At 48.2% G+C, this 22,194-nt stretch overlaps 1 protein-coding gene across 1 annotated transcript; it reads left to right on the top strand.

Moving 5' to 3' along the window:
• Window positions 1-1,114: 1,114 nt before the first annotated feature.
• Window positions 1,115-12,664, top strand: GASK1A (golgi associated kinase 1A). Its single transcript, XM_062503272.1, has 7 exons — window positions 1,115-1,207; window positions 2,481-2,630; window positions 2,732-2,799; window positions 7,295-7,949; window positions 11,394-11,516; window positions 11,789-11,892; window positions 12,454-12,664. Exons 1-7 carry the CDS (start codon window positions 1,115-1,117, stop codon window positions 12,662-12,664), a joined length of 1,404 nt encoding a protein of 467 aa, XP_062359256.1.
• The last annotated feature ends 9,530 nt before the right edge of the window (window positions 12,665-22,194 follow it).

The following is a 22,194-nucleotide window of genomic DNA, read 5'->3' as shown; positions in this document are numbered from 1 at the left end:
GCGTCCCTGCCAGGAATTTCTTGGTTGTGCTGCTGTCATGTAAGTGTGAGGGTTAGGGGAATGAGCAGAGGGAGAGGAGGGAAGATGAGGAGGACTTCCCTTGTCCCAGGAAGATAACAGGACAGTTGTGTATTCAGGGCTGCTCAGGTCCTCACTGTCTCCTGTGAACACGGGATGCTATTTCAGGTTCTCAGTGATTTGGATGGTTTGGGTGCAGGTTGATATCACTTCTGAAATCAGCGGTGAAAAGTAAGGGAGATATCTGCACATGTAAATGACAGCAGACCTGTGCATCCCAGTGATGTGTCCTGAAAGACTGCCATCAATCTCTTGGGAGATGTGTCTCCAAGAAGTAGAAGATCCAGCTATGTGCAAGAGTCTGCAGTAAGAACCTTGACTCTGAACTTAAACAGGAGGAAAACAAGGCATCTGAAAGCTTTTAGTTTAAGCAGAAATGTGGCACCCTGTAGACTTTTTATTTTTGTGGTGCTTTTTGTTGACTTCTGGGATTAAGCCAGAGTGGTCCTGAGCTGCACTGTGCATAGCACCAGGATGAAACACTCCCTGCCCATCCCACACAGAGCTGAGTATTAACTGTCTGCAAGCTGAGATTTACACAGTGGGAGTGAGGAGAATTATGAATCTTTCCTTTTGCTCAGTGGAAAATCACATAATTTTGGGGTAAGGATGGTGTCATCACAGGACAAGCAAGTTCCTGCTGGTACCCTGCAGGGCTTTAGTCCACACCAGGTGCAGGACAAGGTGTGTGTCCCCTCTGGGTCCCCCCAAGCAGCAGCCCGGACCGTGACTGCATCAGCTGCACCCCATGCTGTAGTGTCCTCCAGCCAGGTTCTGGTCATCTGTTTCCTTCAAGGTGTGTCCTCTGTCTCCTGCTCCAGGTCTTCCTTCTTCAGAGATATTGAACAGAGCATTTGGGATGCTGGGAGTCTTGCCACTCTTGTAAGCTACTCCTGGAGAGGGCAAGGGGTTTCTGCTGCACTGCTGCTGTACCACTCAACTGGGAGCAGACAGTGCAATGGGAATGGCACCGTTAAACAGAGCAATTTACAGCTATGGCTGAAGATTTTGTTCAAAATGGTCCTTTGGATGATGGATGTGTGAGAAGGGGCTGTGCTCAGCCTATGGCTGTGCAGAGAAGAACCTCAAGGGCAAGGAGCCTCCCAAAAACCAGAAACAGTCAGTCTGGGTGGGAGGTTTAGAGCAAGAAACAGTACATTTCATCCCTGGGAAGCAAAAAGCTCGAGGGGCTGATGCAAGGCCTGGAGCCAAGGACACGCCAGGTTATTACTAGAGAGAGCCTGTGGAGCTTGAAGGTTTCCAGGTTTTTATAATTTGCTGCCCCAAGGTCATAGTGATAACTGGGAAAAATTGTGAAGGCAACATTATTTGAGAAGTTAAAGGTGGTGTCTTAGTACCATCTCTTTGAAGTCAGTGCTCAGACTCAACGGTGCCAAGACTGTTCCATCTGTTTAGGCTGCTGCCAGAGCGCTGCCCTCTGCTAGTGCAAAGAACTCTTGTCTCATGCTTAGGCTATAAATGATCCCAGAAACTTTGCAGACTGTCCGAAATTTAGCAAATTACAGCATGTTTTAAGGTTTCATCTGAGGCAATTTAACTCAGTCATTATCTGGTTTGGTTCTGGACATGTTGGTGGGAGGTTTGTGTGCCAGCTCTGAGGACTGTGCTGACTCTGCAGGGAAGGACCCAGCACCATGTGGTGATGTATCACATTTCCATCTCCCCAGCTTCATCTGACCCAATGTTTGCTGTGACTCCATTTCAAAATGTTTATGGGATCAGTCCCCTTTCCCACCTTCTCAGTGCCTAGCTTGAGCTTCCCAAGCCACTTGTGTGGAAGTGGAGCTGCAGGAGCACCCTGAGCAGACAGGCATGGCCTACCTGCCACATCCCTGTCCTTAAGCCAAGCAGGATGGTCTTCAGCATGTCTGCAGAGTTCTGAAATATAGTGGGGTCATGGTTCTCCCCTCTGGAAGAGCATTTTTGAGGATAGAAACCTTCATCTCTGGAGGAAAAAGCCCTGGACACAAAGCTGGTGTGGGTCTGCCAGGAATTGCAGCCACTTTGATGGATCATGAGTCCAGATGAAAGGCTATCTTATTCTTCATGTCCCATGGTGATGTGGGTGCAGGTGTATGTTGGTGGAGCTGTCCCCATGTGCTGGGGGAACACAGCAGACCTGCCCTCCTGAGGAGCCTCTCTGAGCCAGAGCTACCTTTGGGACTGGTAGTCATCATTTAATAGCTGTCTTTAGTCAATTCCCACTCTGCTAGCCATCTATCTTCCCTGAGCAGGATAATATAGGAAGGCACTTAGGCACTTGAATGATGGGCGATGGATGCTGCCAAGCATTTCCTTCTGCTCAGACTTGCCCAGAGTCACTCCAGGGATGGAGAGGTTTTGTCTCCTTCCATGTCTTCAGCACTGTTATGGGTCTCCAGTCCATAACAACCCATAACAACACGTGCCATGCCCTTTACAAACCAAGAAAACCTCCTGCACAGTCTGAAGAAGAAGAGGCCAATCCAGTCCCAGATCTGATTGATGCACCCGCTCCCCCATTGCGCCAGGAGCTGTTGCAAGCACCATGTGTGGGTGCAAGACTCTGGAGACATTCACAGAGGTGGGGGGCAGGCAGAGGAGGTTTCCCACTTGTTTTTCAAGCAGCCTTTGTTAAAACTGGTCACGGCAGGCTGCACCTCCTGCTGCCCAGACAGTTTTGCGGTTCATTGGGCGGGCAGCGAGCATGGAGCTGGGCGGGTGAGCATAGCCCTGTGTGTCGCACCCCCCATGCAGAATGCACCTCGCTCAGTGTGCACCCAGAGAAATGCACGGGCCTGCCTTTAACCTGCTCATTGGCAGGGTACCTTTGGCAAAGCCCTCTGAGCTTGGGAGTCTAGGGCAGGCAGGTGGCCAAGAGTGACATGGCCATGGCTGAGCCATCTTGGCTTCTTTGGGCACCTCTTTGGGACAGTGGGATTTACTGCTGAAAGGGTCTTGCAGTGCTGGTGCAGGAGCGGGAGGACTTATTTTAATGCCAGAGGAAAGTAGGAATCAATCCAGTTTTCAAGAGCCACGTATTTCCGTGGCATCCTTCTAGTCTCAGGGCTGTTTCTTACATTCTTGGATAATGAAGTTTGGGGTTTGTTATTCTTTTCTTTCAAGCTCAACAAAGCCAATTTGATGCACTTTGAAAAGGAATTGAAAACAGGCTTCTCTGCTTCAAATTCTGCCAAGGTTCAAGCATCCTGGGAATACAATGTCAAGGATAACCCTCCCCCACCTCACTCCCAACTAGACTTAGAAATTTTATCTCCTAGCATCAAAGCTGCACAGCTCTCCGCTGTGCCTTCAGAGCCTGGGCTGTGCTGTATGTCCCTCTGATGTGTGAGAATAGATATTATTTACTTATTGGCATCCTGGAACAAGTAGTACCTCTCTTAAGCCTTTTTATGGATTTTGCCTGCTGGGAAGAGGACCTAATTTCTGGCAAAGACATGCTGTACTGTCAGTACATCATCCTGGCAAAGCAGAACTGTACGTATGGTTTGCATTTTGGGCTGAATCTAAACCATAGCTTAAACTGCAGCACTTTTTTACAGCATGGGCTCAGAGAAAGACTCTTTGGGAAAGTATTTACCCAGGGCTTGTAAATACAGTATTTCTGGAGTGTTTTATCACCTAGGCTATTATTAAATTTGCAATATAAACAGCCAGAAATAACACAGAGACTGTACTTGCACCTTTTTTGTTTCTTTTTGTTGTTGATGTGGTGGGGAAACCTTGAGTAGCACTGGGGAAAGGATCCTGTACTGGCCCTTGCCCAAATTCACAGCCCAGGGTTTCAAGTTCAGGCTGGAAAAGTGATGGGGTTCTAACTTGTGGTGCCCAAACCCGAGCTCACTGACAAGGAAGACAAAGTGGTTTTGGACGATTCCCTAACCACTTGGACTGTAAAATGACTTGACATTAAAAACCTAGCAATCGTTGCCATCCATTTGGCATACTCTGTTCTCCAGCTGTGGGTTAAAAAGGATTTTTCCTGCAGTGTTTTGAAGGTTCTCCATGTGGCTCCCACATGCACTTTCCCCACAGGATACTGGAAGTTTTGGCAGACAGGCCTTTTAGATACCCAGGAATGGTGTAAACAACCAGAGGGTTATTATCAGCTGGATAACAAAAACAATCACCCTGAAAATCCTCTGTTTTGAAGAAAAGGGTTATGGGGGGTTTTTGGTGAGAGTGGGATGGAGAGATGTGTCTCTCCAGAAGGGTGGGACAGGGGAGGTGCTGGGAAAGCATGCCTAAGAAAGCACAGACTGGGAAGGGACTTGGCTGGATGCAAGATGGGAATACTGAGATTCACACGTAGCCCTATCCTTTGGGATTGATCCCATAGATATCACTGTTATTAATTCAGCATACTTTGAGGCCCAAGGAACAGATTGTGAGGCACTTACAGTGATGATTTAAAAGGAGTATCAGGATACCAGGATCAGCCCTTTATATGCCGGAGTTATTTTACTATGGTTAAACTAGGATTTAGACACTGCACCTCCCCTAAACTCTTGCTCAGGAGGTCAGACATGGATTGCAGATGTTTGAGAAAGAATGTGTGTCTGCACTCTGCAGAATTTGCTTGAAATCCAAGGCATGAAGGTTTTGAGTAGTTGAGCTTGGGTGTTGCCTGTGCCACTTGGTGTTAGCTATGGTTCCACAGCAAATCATTATCCCATCCAAGTGGGAGAAAGCTGGAGAGGCATCACAACCAGCCCCTTGCAGAAGTGCTGCTGACCCCCAGGGTGCTTAGGGGTGCTCATGCTCATCCCCTCCCCAGAAAGGCACCTAAGACAATGATTTAGCCATGTGGTTTGATGTCTGGGACAGTTAATGCCAAGCCTTGAATAACCCTGCTGGTGATCTAGGACAGGACATCCCTCTCTGGACAGTTTCACCCCAGACTAGGTCCTTTTTGTTCTGGGAAGAGATAAAGCAGGGGTCCCCTGACAGGTCCCAAAGCCCTGTACCAGACAGCCCCCGGTTCCTGGCAGAGGCTGGTGTAAACTCTGCCTGAAAAAACGATTTGGCCCAGCAGGTATATTTTGCTGCACTATATTGTATTTCTGGGAGAGAAGCAATTAAGTGAGAACCATAAAGCTGAATCACTCGAAGTGCATCATCAATAACTCTTATAAACTGCATTAAATCTGCTCTTGAAAGGGAGGCACGGACGGAACACCCCTAGGGTTGAGACCAGCGGGTTGGTGGCTCCTCTTACCCACCTCAGCTGTGTCTTTGCAAGGGATGTGGCTCCTCACCAGGGGGCTGTCTGAAGCAGTCTCCCTAAGCTGAGGACATGAAACCTGGTGGATTTTAGGATAGTGCTGTTTCAGCTTATAAGCTCATGCACTGGGGTCACCTGGGGCAGCTGCTCGAGGGGCGGGAGTTGTGCTGGTGGTGGGTCCCTGTGGTCAGTGGGAGCCTGTGGTCCTAAAAACCCCATGGCTGGAAATGCTTTTCTTGCCCAGCTGCTTTCTGGAAGTTATTCTGGCTGCTGGCTCTCACCTCCCCAGCTTTTTAGCTCTTTTTTCAAGCTTCTCCTCTTATAAACAGTCTTTTATCCCTTCTTTGGCAATATATTGTCCTGCTGTGTCTGCCATGGATATGCTCATGCTTCCAAAATAAATAATTGGAAAAAAATGTATCTACCTGACCATTGCCTTGACTTACAATGTGGGTTTGAGCTGCTTGGAAATGCCTGTTGAAATCAGAGAAATGGTGCCAAGGTGCTTTTTGTGGCTGCAGCCTCCTGAAGTGTGTGAGGCTGCCCAAACCCAAGTGAATGAGGCATGGGTGCAGTGTGGGACTGGATTGGCTTGGAGAATGTCACAGTGCTGCCCCACCACTGCCCTCTACCTCAGCCTAAATGGGAATGTCCTGTGCTTAGGGCAGCCCCAGCTGTTTAAAGGCAGTTCCTTAGTACTGGGAATCAGAATACTTTAGGACTCACATACAGCATAGATTGTATTATGGACTCACAGAAGGGTTTGGGTTGGAGGGAACCTTAAAGATGTCTAATTTGAACCCACCTGTCATGGGCAAGGACACTTTCCACTAGACCAGGTTGCTCTGAGTTTCATCCAATATGGCCTTGAACACTGCAGGGATGGGACCTCCACAGCTTAACTGAGCAACCTGTTCCAATGCCTCAACACTCTCACAGTTAAGAATTTTTTCCTAATACTTTTTTTAAACCTCTCTTTCAGTTTAAAGTCCTTTTCCCTTGTCCTCTCACTCAACATCTTTGTAAAAAATCCTACCACCTCTCTTGTAAGCCCCTTTGGGAACAGGAGGATGCTGTAAGTTCTCCCCAGAGCCTTCTCTTCTCTGGTCTGAGCAGCCCCAATCTCAGCTTGTCTTCATAGGAGAGGTGTTCCAGCCCTCCAGGAGTTTACACCCTTTTTTTCTAAAACATAGGCAGTCACAGGTCCTGACTGACACTTGGAGCTGCCTTGCTTTTGCTGGATACAGCAATGGGCAGAGCTCCAGGGGCATTGTTTCAGCACACATTGAAATATCCAAGTTATGGATTGAGTGTGCAACCAGAGTAAGGTCTGAAGAAGAAAATCTATTAGGAACTGGAAAGTGTTCGCATCTAGACAAGAAATAAGGAAATGGCTCTGGGGTTTTTTTTTGTGTGTTTGTTTGGTTGGTTGGTTTTGTTTTTTTTTTTTGTTTGTTTGTTTTTCATTTCTTGAGTCCTCAAAGCAAAATATTTGACCACAAAAAGTTAATTGCCCATAAGGTCATCCTGTACCTCATCACTGCAGATATGGCAACCTCTGTGTGGGGGGTGAGCCCTTGCTCTGATTTACTTCTGAAGGGACTGCAGCTGATTTCTGGCAGAAATCATGGCACCAGCCATAACCCTCCTGCTCCTGCTGCAGTGCTGTGGAGGTGTGTGGAGGCAGCGAGTGTTTGTGGAATGCCTCTTACAGGGGTCACACAAGCAGAGGAGCTGCTCCTCTAAAGCAAACGCTGCCAGGACTCTGCCTGCAGTAACACTCCAGCATCATTCCACATTTCTGTCCCCGCAGGCCCAGCGACCGTGGCGAAGGATGGGGATGAAGCCCCCAGCCCCAGCAGCTGCCGGGGTGCTGCTGGCCCTGGCCCTGCTGGCTCTCATCCATCTGCCCCCACCACTGGAGCACTCCCTCCTCCCGCTGCCGGCCTCATTCCCCCCGGGGCCCCCGAGGGAGGTGGCTGCTCCCCTGTCCGGAGGACAAGCCTACAGGAAAAGGCTCCCCAAGCCCCACACTCTCCTGCGGCAGGATCAGGCCCCTGGCCGGAGCAGGAGGCCACGGGGGATGGAGAGTGACAGTGCCCCATGGCTCTCTGCTGACGACCTCCAGAAGATGTGGCTGCTCTCCAGGGGGCAGGTGGTCTCCAAAACCCGCGTCCCTGCCCACGGGCAAATCATGCGAGTGGGGCTCCGTGCCGTGGGGGATGCCAAGGGGGATGTCTCGGCAGCCAGCCCAGAAGGAGACTGCCAGGATGGGCGCTGTGGGCTCATCAAGCGCCCTGGGGACCTGTATGAGGTGCTGGCCTTCCACCTGGACCGGGTGCTGGGGCTGAACCGCAGCCTGCCCGCCGTGGCCCGGCGCTTCAGCAGCCGCCTCCTGCCCTACAGCTACACCAATGGTGCCCTGCGCCCCATCATCTGGTGGGCTCCTGACCTCCAGCACCTGGAGGATGCCAACAATGACCAGAACTCCTGTGCCCTGGGATGGCTGCAGTACCAGGAGATGCTGCAGCCCCACAGGCCGATGCTGGTGGCTGGGGACGCTCCCTGCTCCAGCATCCCACGCAGCGAGTGGAGCCGCCTGGCCCTCTTTGACTTTCTTCTCCAGGTAGGGCTGTGGTGATTGAGACCACCTGTCCTGTCAGATGTGGCACCCAGGTTCCCCTGCACCTGCACATATATTGTCTGACCATGGTCTCCTTCTGCTCTGAGGGGTCACATAGGCTGTGGTTTCTTGGGATGTATTTTTACTCGTCAGCTGATGGGGAGCAGCAGAACTTTGTGCAGAAGCACTTTGGCCTGAGTATGGTCCATGTTTGGGACTTGCAGGGGAAATACAGACAGGTGTCATCATGTGGGCAAGCTTTCTGCTGTTCATTTTGTGCTGGCAGAGTCTTGGGACATCCCTAGGGTAAAGTGGCATGTCTTGCATCAGTCCCATCACATCCAAACTCAGGGATGTGCTGCTGGCACTGGAAATACGGAGCCCTGCCTTGGACAGCACCACCTCCTCCTCGGCATTAATAGCACTTAATCTTCTGTCTGGAAAATCATACCCTGCTACTACAAGGGATTATAACAGTATCCCAGAGAGTTATCAGGTCTTGGAGGGCAGCTGTAAGGAGGCGAAAGTGATTTCTGTGAAGAATACCTGTTTAGGCACCTGGGGGCTGGTTATCAGACAAGAGAAAACTGCCTGAAAGGACAAGTATTAATATCAAAAAAAAAAAAAAAAGAAAGGAAGAAAGAAAAAAACCCCAAACTACTAAAATATGTTTTCCTTATTCTTTCTCCTTTTATTTTACAGCTATGGCTGGCAGAGGTAGAGCAGTTCTGGCTGGGCTTGAAACTATTTTAGTTGAAACAACCAGAGAAATGAGAAGATTAACCAGTGCCCTTCCCTTCCCCAGACCAAAATACCGCTGACTGCAGTGGAAAGGGCAAGGTTGCAGGAGAAAATATCTAGTTCTAAGGAGAGTTTCTCCTCAAGGGCTGAGGCAGTGCAATGATGAATTCAAGGGCAATCCATAGGTCCTCCTCAATAATTCTGATTGAATCCTCCCATGCAGGAAAGTCACATGAAGGTAAAGAGTCTGCAGGATATTATAGAAGTGGAGTAACATCTTTCAGAAATGGCTTTAGCATCTCACACTCCTGCTGTGGAAGGAGAAGCAATGGGAGTTGAGGCCTGCTGTACATTTGCATTGAAATCTTGGGAGTTTTCTTCAATTTCTATTAAATTTTGGCTTCTTCTATGTTGATTTCTCTTGGTATTTGCCATAAGGAAACCCCCCACTATGTGCAAAGTTTTAGTGGGGGCAAAATGCCAAGCCTGGTAGAAAAGGGGCAGCTGCTGATGGCTTTGTCCTGCATTTTAAAGAGGGCCCAAAACAAATCAACTCTGCAGCCACATCCTGTCCTTGGACACCCTCTTTGCAGCCAGGGGGAGAGCAAGGAAACTTCCCCTAGGGAAGCCATCCCAGGCTGAATCATAACTGGAAAAACCTATCAGATGCAAGGGGATGCCCCAGGATGGGCATAAGAGGGACTGAAAGTGAGCTTCTGGTAGTGTTTGGGCTTGGATGGGAGGTGTGGCTCATGTATTTGGGTTCTAGCAATAATACCAAAATTCCCATGAATTAGAGATGTTTAGGTTCTGGAAACAAGAAATTAATACAAAAAAAAATCAGGGGAGGGCCAGGGGAGGGAGGGTTTGTCAGCACATCAGGGCACTCTCATCATCTCCACAGCCATCTGGTCCCTCTCCTGAGGCTCCACTTGGACAGATCTGCCTCCATCTCACACCTCTGTGGGTTCAGCACCAATCCACCTTGGTTTCACAAGTGCTCCTGGGCTGGTGAGTGGAGCACTGCGCCTCATTTAATGTCTTTGTAATTTCTCTCAGGTTGTCTTCACCTTCTGCGCTGCCTGCAAAGTAACATAACAGGTGACAGAAACTGGTGTGTTAAGCTCTCCAGTAGGCACACCGAGGAGATGTGTGGAGGAAATGTGATATTTTGTTCTGTTTCCATGTGTTTTGTGACAAGATGCTCAAGCACTTTTTAAACTGGAGTGTCTCCCAATGGAGAAATACTGACCTGAGTTCTTCATTAAATCTCAGAAAACAGAGAGGTTTAAGAAGCTCCACTGTGGGACTAATCCTTCTTCTCAAAGGGTTATTTATGGAATGGCCATGGAGATCACAATTCATGTTTCCCTGCAGCAACTTATCCAGTGCTTGGTGTCTGGGTTCAAACTGAACTCTGTGTCAAAGAACAGCCTGTAATTGGTAACTTTTAGTTACCAAGTGCTAATTACCAGGGTGACGGGAATAGGCAGCCTCTGTGGGTCACTTGGTTTCTGTCTTGTTGTCACCTATAGATCCCTTCTGGATCACCTGAGACCTGCTCCAGCCCTCCCAGTGTCTCCAGGAGCCTCTCTGCACCCCGAGCCCTGCCTGCTGGGCTGGCACCAGCAATGCTGAGCAAATTTGGAAGTCGGACATTTTCCTGCTGCAACCAGAAAATATATTTATTTTATATTATATATATATATTTTATATTTCATATATATTTAAAGGAGCATATATATATACATGTGGGGGTTTTTTTGTAAATAGGACTCAAGAGTGGGATCAGGTGATGCAGCTCCCCTACAGGGTCATGTCAACACACAGCCATGGGGAGATCTGTTGACAGCCAACAAGGTCCTGTCTGCCCCACAAATCACCCCAGAGGATGTATCAGCTGCTTCTGACAAAGCTGGGAAAGTCCCATAAATACTGAGGCTTGGTCTGACAGTTTTATGTTTTTTAAAAGCCCTCCATTCCTCCAAGGGTATGGTTGAAACACTGGAAGTTGTCAAGCAGCTCCAGGTTTTCTGCAGGGAACTGGGATGGGAAGAAGGAGGTTTGACAGCCTAGATGACATGGAGCCTTAGCAGCACCTGCAAATGATTAAACACAAACGTACCTTAAACAAGTCACCGTGGCACAACTTAAATGTCAGGCATGCTTTGCATATGCACAGACTGCTTTTTCCCTTGGTGATACTTTTCTATTCATCTTTCCATTGAGAGCTGCTCAGGTTACCATAGGGATGGATGAAAGGTTGCATATGTGAAAGGAACCAGATGAAACTGTCATACAGAGCACCAGGACTTGGAAAAAAAATTCTTCTTGAGGTTTCAGACTCTAGGTTTCCTTGGGTGCTTTTCTGGTTTTTTTTATTCATTCATCATTGTGCATCTTCATTTCAGCTGGAAGCACAACCCCTTCGCTCTGTGCAAATACAGAATGTGGAGGTACCAGGTATCTGAACTCCATCAGAAAAGCCTGTCACCATTACCTTTGTCATCACCTTCTTCATGCCAAAGGGGCTTTGCATGTGTGCTTTCATTCCTCTCACTCACCAGTTTATGCAGCTTTTCCACTGCACATCTCCTGAGGATACCTAGAAATGTTTTCTTTTCCCCCGTATAAGAACAGATCACTATAGGACCTCCCCATTCCAGGCACATGTCCCTGCTAAGGTCCCCAAATGGTTTCCTGCAGGTTCACGACCGCCTGGACCGCTACTGCTGTGGGTTTCAGCCTGATCCCTCTGAGCCCTGTGTGGAGGAGATGCTCCACGAGAAGTGCCGGAATCCAGCAGAGCTGGTCCTGGTCCACATCCTGGTATGTCTCCCTGCTGTCCAAGGGCTGCTCTGGGGCTAACATGGAGCCTTGGGAGGCACTTGCAGGGCTGAGGTGGTAACAAAGGGAATGTAGGTCCCAAGGTGATGCTGGGTCCCTCCTGGAAGGTGTGCCCAGGCATGGAGGGACATAGACACTGGCATCTGCTTTCCCATAGATACTCTCAGGCTTTCTGACTGCATTAAAATCTGCCTATACCCCCCACACTGGTGACTCTGCACTGAAGGAACTTCTCCTTCCCATCCTGCTGGCAGGTCCGGAGGAGTGCTCCATCCCGCCTGGTGTTCATTGACAATGCGGGCAGGCCACAGCACCCTGAGGAGAAGCTCAACTTCAGGCTTCTGCAAGGCATAGACCGGTAGGAACGTGCACATGTTGAGCAAGGGCTGAGCTGGCACACAGGGGATGTCCAGCAGCCCTGTGTGTGCTCACCTTCTTGCTGCTCCTGGCCTCCTTGATGGGGCATCCCTCTGAATCAGGACCATCTCCCACCCCAAACAGGGTGGGTGGCTAGGCTCACAAAAACATCCCACGTGCCCCTACCCTGAAACTAACTCTTTATTCCACTCTGGGTTGCTGATGGCAGGCTCCAAAGCCTGTTTCCCCTCTTTAATTGGCAGCTGCACAAAAATAATGAATAATCAGGTATTTCAGCATTTCTTGCACCATTGCCCATGAGGCATTTTGGCATGCTAAAGACCTCTTGATTTGGAATTTGTTTGGGTCTCTGCCTGATGGAGCTATCCTGCATGCTCACCATGGGTAGAGTTTTAAGCAGAAGGCTCCTCGTCCTGTGTTCCTCCAAGTAGACATGCATTTCCTTTTGAAGCATCTGAGTGCCCCGCTGCTCCCTTCCTCTCTGCTCAGCCTTCCCTGGATAACCCCTTCCCTCCCTGTCTCTTCTGCTCCTCCACTGCAGCTTCCCTGCGGCGGCGGTGGCCACGCTGCGGTCAGGCAGATTGCAGAGCCTGCTGCTGCAGTCTCTGCGCCTGGACCGGGAGCTCTGGGAGAGCCAGGGTGGTGCCGAGGGGCTAAGACCCCTGCTTTGGACCATTGACAGGCGGGCACAAATCCTGCTCCGCCACATCCAAGAGCACAACCTGACGGTGTTTGAGGACTCGCTGCGCTGAACCGACCTCCAGCTGGCTCACAGGGCCTGCCTTGCACATCCAAGCAGCCATGGATGTACCTCATGCCCTTGGCATGGACATTATGAGGCTCTGTGCTGGTGCTTGGCTCTCCACAAGGTGTTTTCCCTCATAAGATGATCTGGAGAAGCAGATGGAATCACAGGGAGTAGGAAAGATGGGTAGGAGATGTCTCTTAAGACAACCCACAACTGCTTGAGAAAGGCAACACTGACCAAGTTATGACTGTTATCCATCTCAGCATGGATTTTCAAAGGAAGGGCACATCCGTGAGGTTTTTCTGTGTGCCTTTAATGATACACACACAAACACACACACAGCAACTATGAAAACTGGAGGCCTGGACAGTTGAACAGCTGACAGGGACCCTGGAAAGAGTTAAAGAAACAGTGGAAGAAGTCACTGGCAGCCTTTCCATGACTTGTACTGGGCTTTTTGATGATGCCTTCACTATTTCCAAAACATCCCAGACAGAGAGGCAGGGGGAAAGCAGAGGGGAGCTTTCTAAGTGGATTAAACCAAGACAAGACACTAGAGCTGAACTCTGCCTTTCCCCCTGAAGAAGAGGTGATGTGTGCTGGGAGTGAGTGTGAGCCACTGCCTGAAGCTTAGACTGGGCAGGACCTTGGAGCTCAGCAGCACTGGGCAGCAGCTGCCCTCACACAGCCTATGGTACCATCCCCAGTGAGAGCCATGTGCTGTGTGGCCTGTGCCATGAACCCTGCATGTGCCTTGGTGGGAATGGGATGCTGCCAATGCTCTCAGTGTTGGATTTCAAGATTTAAGTCCCTTGTTTACTCTTTCCCTTCACTGCCAGGGGATTAAAGACAAAACTACCCCACTTCTGAAAAACCCTACTGGCTGCTCTCTTGGGCATGACTGCATGTAACTCTTCCTCAGGCTTGCAGAAATATGTTTTAACAAAAATGCCAGACAATTTTAGCAGAAGCAGTCGAGTGCAAAATGCTTTTCTGAGCATGTTGGCACCTCTGGCAGAGCCCATCCTGTTCCTGTCACCCCTCAGGCTCTCACCCAGCAGCCCACTCTGATGAAGCACAGCAGCATCCCAGCTAGGTAGGTCCTCAAATGTCAGGGCTGAGAGATAATTCAAAATAAAACTGAATAGGAAGAAAAAAAGATGCAGGGATGGGCTCCATTTTTCCCCACAGTGTGTTTCCCAGCTGAGGCATGCCTGGAACAGTCAGTTCCTGGCCTGTGGATTTATGGTTTGCCATGAGAAGGCTTTTTAAGGGTCTCCATTTCTCCAGTGTTACAGGCAGAGCATCCATGCTTCAGGCACTCCAATTCACTTGTCCCTCTGGAAAGTCTCAGTGAGACTGGCATGGGTACCCAGCTGCACCATGGTGCAGCTGTCCCATTGCAATAGCTTTGTAACATAATTAAATTAAAAAAAACATGCTGGGAAAAACTGTGAGGTAACAAGAGTATTAGTTATGATGTGCAGCATCAGTCAGGGCCTTTCTTTTTCTCATTAAAGTGAGAAATTTCATTAAAAGAGAGGTTTTCATCCCATGTAAGCCAAGTTCTCAGCAAGAGTCAAGAGGGGCTCTGTACAGTGGGCAAAGCTGTGGACATTTCTGAGCTGGACCAGCAGTTTTTGCCTTGCTTCTGGTTGTATCTGCTTGACCTTAACATTGCACAAGGTAGTGTTTTTTTTTTTTTTTTGCATTTCTTTAGTTGTAATGTGAGTTTGCTGGCTAAACACATGTGGGAACATCTGTTAGCAGTTATACATGTGAATAAAAATCCCTCATGATTTAACAAAGAGCCATGTATGGATAAATGAGAGAAGCAAAAGCCAAGATCTTGCTGAGACTCATCATTAATCTTCTCCAACTAGTCTGTTTTTCCATGGGCTTGCCTATGCCAGCACAGGTTTTGAACCGTGGTCATGGCTGTTCAGAGGAATCCTGTGGACTGCTTGTGTCAGCCTTTACCGTGTTGGTTGGGCTTGGTTTGCTCCAGCTATCAGTGTGTTGTGTTTCCTATGACAAACTTACTTTTATGCTTATAACTACTTCATAGTTATAAATATTTGTGTGGGGCCATGCTTGACAAACTAGATTTCATCTGAGCAGGGATGCTCTTTTACCAAATTTTACTGCACATCATCACGCATCGTGTTAGGGTGTGGTCACAAAAAGATGATCCAAGCTGGCTGCAGGATGGCTTAGTCTTTAAAAAAGCAGTAGAAACAGCTAAGAAAGGGAAAGAGCAGTGGAGAGACATGGGCTCCTTGATGGGGGCGAATCCCTACAGCACTCTGCTGCTCACCCTTGGCAGCTTGGAATGTGCTCCCAGAACAGCATTTGGGAGCACAGGCACGCACCTCCACGGAACTCCACCAGGAGGGAGCTGCTTCATTCTGCAGTGATCCGAGTGACATGATCTATGCTTAACAGCTCTCTGGCTGTGCACAGCCCTCCAGCTGGCAGAAAATAGGGCTGGGGGTTGGCAGGCAAGGGCCAGATTGTCTCTGACCTGCTGAGCACACGCACTCACACGTGCAAACACGGTCTGTGTCACTGCTTCTGCTCAGCCTGATCTTACCCCCCCCAAAGCTGGTGATCCCTGGACAGGCCCAGCAAACCTGCTCCACTGCTTTGCTGGCCACACCCTCTGTAAACTAAATGCCCATTTGCTGCATTTAAGGGCCACTTCTTGAGCTGGACACAGGACACTAAGTAGTCTTCTGCAGCCTCAGTGCTCATTGAACCCTCCCAATGGCCAGGGGTGACACCACTGGGGGGGTACTTGGGGGTGAGATGATGATCCACACTTGTGCTTCCTTCCCCCACCCAAAAAGGGTAGGTTGTCACAGGTGCCCCTCAGAGACCCCACAGGGTGCTCTGCAAACCTCCACTCAAGAATCCCCATGCCACACAGGAGAAGCGTGGGTTGACTGATGCCTGAAAGGAAAGAGCTAGCAAGTAAATCCAAATTAATTGTTAAATCTCTGGATGTAAAAATAATCTGGCTTTTAGAAAGCAATTTATTTATGCTTTCAGTATGTACTTAAATATTTATGAGAAAAAGGGGGGAAAAGGTCTGCTCTGACATAGGGCTATTGTTGTAGCAATGGTCTTTGAGATAAATGGAAGTAAATTAGCCTGATGTTTTATTTACATCCAGAAAAGCAATAGATAAACTCTTCTTGTGATGGATTTTCTTCATTAGCTGGGCGAATGCCTAAGGTACAGCTCTTGACATTGTTTCTTCCATGCAGTTAGACAAACAGTTTATCAAAGGAGTATAAAATTGTCAGGAAAAGAAGCAGATTAATGGCCAGTAAAGTGAAGACCATTGAATTTATGATATAAGTAGCAGTATCACTGAAGCTCAAGAAATGGCTTATTAGATAAGCACCATGTACACACACGGGGGAAGTGCTGAGCCCCCCCTGGATCTGCCGCACTGTTGGTAGCTGCTTCCCAAATTCCAGTGGGATGGTCTCCATACTAAGATTTCACCTCCCTCCTCCTTCCCTCCCTTTAGGTTTGGGTTTATTCTGTAATTCTCTCATTTGAGCTTGTGAACATATGATTTCCTCTCAATTAAAAACCCTTAAGACTTCAGAGACGGTAACTTTGTCTTCATGTCTGTGCTGCTGTAACCATTTTCTGCAACCTATTTTGGTAACTTTGGCTGCTTTTACACTGTGATACAGTGATAATCATGCTAATATCAACAACAATAATGTACAGGTCTTATGATTCTTTGTAAAAAATCCCCCAGCATTAGCAACTTATGGATCCCATATGGTTCTTGAAGCAATTACCTCTGGAAAGATAATTACCTGCCAGATAATGCAAATGGAAGAAAGGAGACAGGGAACCTTGGAGAAACAAAACATTCCTGGGGATGCCAGAGGGGCTGTGCTTAAGGGCTCCCAAGGTCTCTGCTCTGCCAGCCATGGGCTCAGGTTTTCAAGGTTCAGAAGAGGGATTTTGGGTACAAGGACGACTAAAAACCAGCGCCATGAATCTTAGTGTCCAAGTGCTGTCTCCAGCAGGTGGCATTGGCTCGACAGGCTGCCTTTTCCCAGTGCTTGCCAAGAGCATCTTAAAAGCTTCATCTCTGGACTGGCAGATTTCAAGATGCTAAAGTATCATTAAGTCCCTAATCCCTTTGCAGCCTAATCCACCCAGCTGTACTTTATATCTCTTCACTAGCACCATCTTCCACAACCCTCCCCCCCCCCCCCCCCCTCAATTATTCTCTTTCCAACAAAAATCTAAAGTTATGGAAGCAGAGCATTGCTCCATGCTGGAAGCAAGACAGAGCAAGTGGTTACTTGAAGAACAAATTGCCACAGGACATTTTGAATGGGCCCTGCAGCTGTCCCTGGGATGGATTTTTTAAAAAATACATCTTTTAGAGCTGTGTGCATCCAACCAGATGCAGATAACACAAATCCAACCATGCTCTGGGGCTTTGAAATCCTCTGGTTTGTAAGCAAGACAAGCCAAAGATAGGAACAGCCTCTCCCAAACAGGAGTAGTTTTCTACCCCCAGACTATCACCTATCACCATGTGGTCCTTGGGAATTTCCCTGGGTTTTTTGCTTCGCTCCTGACTGAAGGACCTCCCCCACTTTTTCTCCTCTTCTGAGATGAGCTGAGCCACTTTTTAATTCCCCTGGGCCAGCATCACTAATCCAAGAGATGACTTGGGTGAAAAGAGATTTCTTGCATCTGGCACCCTGGAGGCCCTCTTGGGACCCCCTGATGCCAGCTACAGGCAGGATGCTGCTCATGCCTCCATGCAAGGGGTGGTGAGGCAATGCATGTCCCTCCAACTTCTGACCCTGGCTTGTGTTTGGATACCACAGGAGCTTTTTTTCCCCTCCTCAGTCCCTGTCCAAGTTCCAGGTTAGGCAGTTGGACTCACTGTTTTACTTCCTTTTGGATGAGAGGCTGTAGTTGGTGATGTCTCTGCATCGTCAGGCAGAAGGGAGGCTCGTGTGGCAGGAGAGATGAAGACAGGCAGGGACTGAGACATCAGCTCTTTTCTTTCAATTTGTGAGTTCTCTTGCCAGCACTAGGAACTAATTTGTCAGTCTGCAGAGGTATTAACACAGCAAAGGAGTTGCCTGGTTTTCCCCCACCTTTCTGGAGGAGGCAGTGTGTGGTGATGCCACATCTGAAAGGGGTGGGTGAAGATTTTTTCCCACTAGGTGCTCAGCCCTGGGAAGACAAAGAGAAATTCTCCATGGACAATGGTTCAATCCTGTCCCCAGTCCAGCCAGATAAATATGCTGGGGTTTCAATCCAGGTACAGGGAAGAGGCCAAGGAAAGCCTGAGTCCTGACTGTGCACAGAAATGGAACAGGATGTGCCCATGCAAGGGTATTTCCCTGGCAAGAAGTGAGCATGACTCTGTGGTGCTGCTGGCCGGGCTCTCTACTTGAGCAGGTATGGTACCACCTCCTCCAGTCCTGCTTTTTTAGTGAGCTTTGTTCCCTTGGAATTAATGTATGGCTGCATCTAAGCAGGGATGGAGTTTTTATTGAGGATGAGGTAAGTGGATAGAGTGGCGCAGGCTACACTGTAAATGTTGCTGTATTTTTGCACGTTGTTTGGTTTTAATTGCTCATTCTGGGCATCTGGGGAAAGCTTGGAGTAAGCAAAGCATGTTACATCCCAGTGCTCTTTATGTACATAAACAATTGGAGGTTTATTGCCTTGACCTTCCCTGAAACAAGTTCTTGGCTCCTCTGAGTTAAATCTTGGGGGATAAAAGGGATCTAATAAGCTGAGCTGCAGATTTGGGCTTCTAGGAGGCACATCTAGGTGCCAACAAGATACCAGGAGGCTGAGATTTGCCACAATTGGGACAAATCTTTTTAAATGGCTTTTGTTCTGTTCACTGGGGTCTGCCAGCTCTGCTCCTTGCCAACAGTAAATAGTCTGGGAGCAGGGAACTGATGATTGTATTAAATTTAAGGCAATTCAGCATGGTTTTACTTGATTTGGAGTGCAGAGGAGAGGTGGCACAACATCTATGCACAGAATGGACAGGTTAGGTCAGATGCTTCCTGCTTTATTATCTGAGCATGAAACATGACATCACAGGGAAAGAGTCATAATTAGGTGTTCCTAATCCTGCCTATTTGAGTCAAAACTGTAAACTATGAGGGCAGAGAGCAAAGGCTTCTACCGAAGGCCAGAGCAATTTGCTGAGGAGCTTAACTGGAGGGTAGCACTCAGTGCCTGTGCAGGGACATTATATCAGCTGCAGCTTATTCCCTGCCTTTATTTTTACTCCTCTTCTAGAAATGGGACACAACCAGTGTGGCAGATATCGCTACTTCAGCTAGGCATGGCCTTTCCAAGCCTGATCACAGTTCAAGAGTTGGGGGAAAAAAGCTCCAAAAAGGCACAGCCATGCTTCTGTGGTGACAGCCCCTGGGTCTTCACATCCTGGGGCTCCGCTCCAGCCCAGCCCCAGGCTGTGAAGAGACAAAATCTGCTCAGCCCTTCCCTGCCTCTCCCACCTGGTGATGCTTTTGCACTTACCCTTCTAAAAAGTCTCATCTTCCTGAGGCATTTTGATTGCTCTAGGTAGACACTGCCCTTTTTTTGCCTGCAGCATTATCAATTCCCTGCCCCTGCCTGCTGGAGCTGCTTCTTGCACACTCCACAAAGCAGCCAGGCACAGTCCTGTTTTAGGTCCTTCTGCCCACGTCCTGGCTTGCCCTCACATTAGCTTTAGGGGCAGGGGAAGGGCTTGGAAATAGGAAACATTTGGGTGCTGAGAGGCAGGGGAAGCAGGTACCCACTGGCTTGGTGGGAGCAGATGTGTCAGTACAGGCACCTGCATGGATATGGACAATAATTTCTCTGTCTTTGCAGAACTACGGCCTTGAAGTTTGCCTCTTTTATTCTCTAGGGACCACTGACTGCAGAAAACAGATGCCATCTGTCCATCGTGCCTTGTAAATCAGATTTTAATCATCTCAGGGAGAGGTCTGTCTCCAGCTGAGTGCTGCAAACCAGGTCTGCAGGAGTTACTCTGCAAAATTTACATTTCTGAGATAGGTTAGTGATTAGGGCTCCAGCTTCATTCCTGAGGCTGAAATCCAATTTCTCCCCCTCTCTCATATTTCCTGGCTGATGGTGGAAAATATCTTAGGCTATGCCTGAATTGATCAGGTAAGTGCAGATCTGTTTCTCAGCTCCCAGCTGACCTCCCTCCCCAACACACTCTGCAGCATATCTGCATCCAGCGTGGGCAGGGAGGCTCCCATAATGAAGGACACCACTGAGTCAGGACTGAGAGAGGCACCTCCAAGATCCAGTTTTGCTCCATGAAAACTGAAGACACAGATTGCAGAGGTGCTGGTGTTGGAGCTTCTGTCTCCTCTGGCACTACCGGTGCCTGATTCCCAGCAGCTACAGGCTTGCCTGGTGGATAACATGTTTGTTCCAGGGGCTGCTGCAGCAGGTTGCAGTGGGCAGTGGGGGAGAGAGCCAGGGAGGGAAATGGCTCAAGATCTGACTCTCTCTGGTCTTGTGCAGTTCTTACATAGTTCTGTAAGGTGAACAGTGTATTCCTACAACAATAAAAGTGCGCTGCCAAGGATGGTCACAAGCATAGGTGAACTGTCCTTGTCCCTTTTTTCAAATTATTATATATTGCAAAATCATTGCAGGTATTACAGGGAGGCTGCAAAACAACTTCTTTGTGAGTAAAGAATCAATAATTTGTTTTCTTCTTCTTTATATGAGAACAATACCATAAAATCATGTTGGTTTATTAAAAAAGCAATACCCTCCAAGCACAAATGACAAGGCTGATCACAGCCTGTCTGTGGGGAGATATAGCTCATTTATTCACAGCCTCTATGGACTTATTTTTCAAAAAAGAGCTTAGCAAAGCCTCTAAAAATGTGGTTATTTATTAGTTGGCATTGCAAAGTCTTGACCCCCATCAGAGGAACTTCCAGGGAAGAGCAGACAGAGCCCAGTGCTACCTGCTGGAAGCTTTGAAACAAATCTCTGCCTCTTCTCCTCCATCCTCAAAAAGGAGATTTGCCAGGCAGGATGGTTCCTCACAGCTGTCCCAGGTCATTCACCTCTGCCATTTTACACAAAAGATGTGCATAGACATCCCAGGCTGTGTATCATCACATCACAAGAGGGTGGTTACAGCAGTCATATCCTGGGATGAGTCAAGTCCTGTCAGCTCATCAAAACCCAAATTTAATGGTTATAATGATGCTACCATTAATTTTTTTAATGTGATGCCATTAGAGTTTAAGCTCTTGCAATGGTACAAGAGAAGAAAGGTGCCTCCTGTCAGCATCTTCTGACATGCTTCAGAAGCAAACCTGCATCCTTGGTTCACATGAATTGGGGCAGCCATCATCCATTTTGCACAAAAATCCTTTTCCCTCACCTTTGCAGTGCAGTGGAGATTGCAGCAGTGCCACACATCAGTGAACTGGAGGGGGTGAGGGCACAGAGGCAGCATGGGTCATGTGGAAACCATTTAATGGGGAATCAGTAAAGGAAATGCCCCCTTGTCCTCCACCTTCCTGTCCCTTACACCCCCTCGGGGAGTTGTTCTGTACAATATCTCCGTGGAGATGCTTGGGCTGGAGCTCTCTAAAGGTTTTGGCAGGGCTCATCAGGCAGGTATGAGGTGTTTGATGAGCAAATTCTAGAACTAAGGGCTAATAAGGGGTAGTGTGGTACCCAGCTACTGGGGAGAGCCCAGGCTCCAATGCATAAGCCCCCCACAGTGCTGGAATTCATTTTAATCAGCACTTACACAGGAAGAGAAAATATTCCCCATTTTTTTTCCTTTAAAATTAAATCATTCATTCAACCAACACCCTAATGAGCCACCAACAGATGTGAAATGAATAAATATTTTAAAAATAGTTAAATTAAACATTGAAAAACACCCCCATCTCTGTTCTGTAGGTAGTGTTTGGGGAACTAGTCTGGAGTGGGGAGAAGGTGGAGCACCCCCTTTCCAGAAAAGCAAAGAAGACTGCAGATTAAACCAATTCTTGAACTGGTTTCTAATGACCTCGCTGCAGCTTTTCCAGGTGAATCAAAGAAATTAAAATCCTTGGGCAAAACAAATATTTCCATTCAAGTCCTGTTGTCTTCCTAATCTTCCCCCCAAATCCTTATTCCTGACCCAGATGCTCAGCCCAGTTTCAGTTATGAGGATGCTAGGACTGAGGGGTCACACCTATTTCCAGGTGAGACTGTATTGTCTGAAGGATGTTGGAATCATCACCTTACTGGAGCCCAGGGAGCCCTCAACAAGGCTGGCTTTGTCCTAGATCCCTCTAAGGGATCCTTCACTTGTGGTCTTTCTCACAAGCACTGTGATTTCTCCTTTCTTTCTTCCTCGGCAAAGGAAGAGAATTTAAAGATTAAATCCTGCTGAGAAATTAAAAAGTCATAGGTCCCTTGAGACAAAAAGAACAACTAAACCCAACTGCATGAGCAGGGAGACAGCTTTTCTACATG

Source organism: Cinclus cinclus, chromosome 1 (assembly GCF_963662255.1).
Source record: "Cinclus cinclus chromosome 1, bCinCin1.1, whole genome shotgun sequence".
Classification (NCBI taxonomy): Eukaryota; Metazoa; Chordata; class Aves; order Passeriformes; family Cinclidae; genus Cinclus; species Cinclus cinclus.
Note: the sequence above shows the minus strand (reverse complement) of the source record. Positions and strands in the feature narration are given on the sequence as shown.

What these genes read in the sequence shown, in the direction of transcription:
- GASK1A (XM_062503272.1), top strand. Translation starts at nt 1,115, where the DNA reads ATGTGTGAGAAGGGGCTGTGCTCAGCCTATGGCTGTGCAGAGAAGAAC. An exon ending in AGCTGTTGCAAGCACCATGT is followed by an intron (nt 2,631 to 2,731) that starts GTGGGTGCAAGA and finishes TGGTCACGGCAG; the next exon opens with GCTGCACCTCCTGCTGCCCA. An exon ending in GCGAGCATGGAGCTGGGCGG is followed by an intron (nt 2,800 to 7,294) that starts GTGAGCATAGCC and finishes GGGGCCCCCGAG; the next exon opens with GGAGGTGGCTGCTCCCCTGT.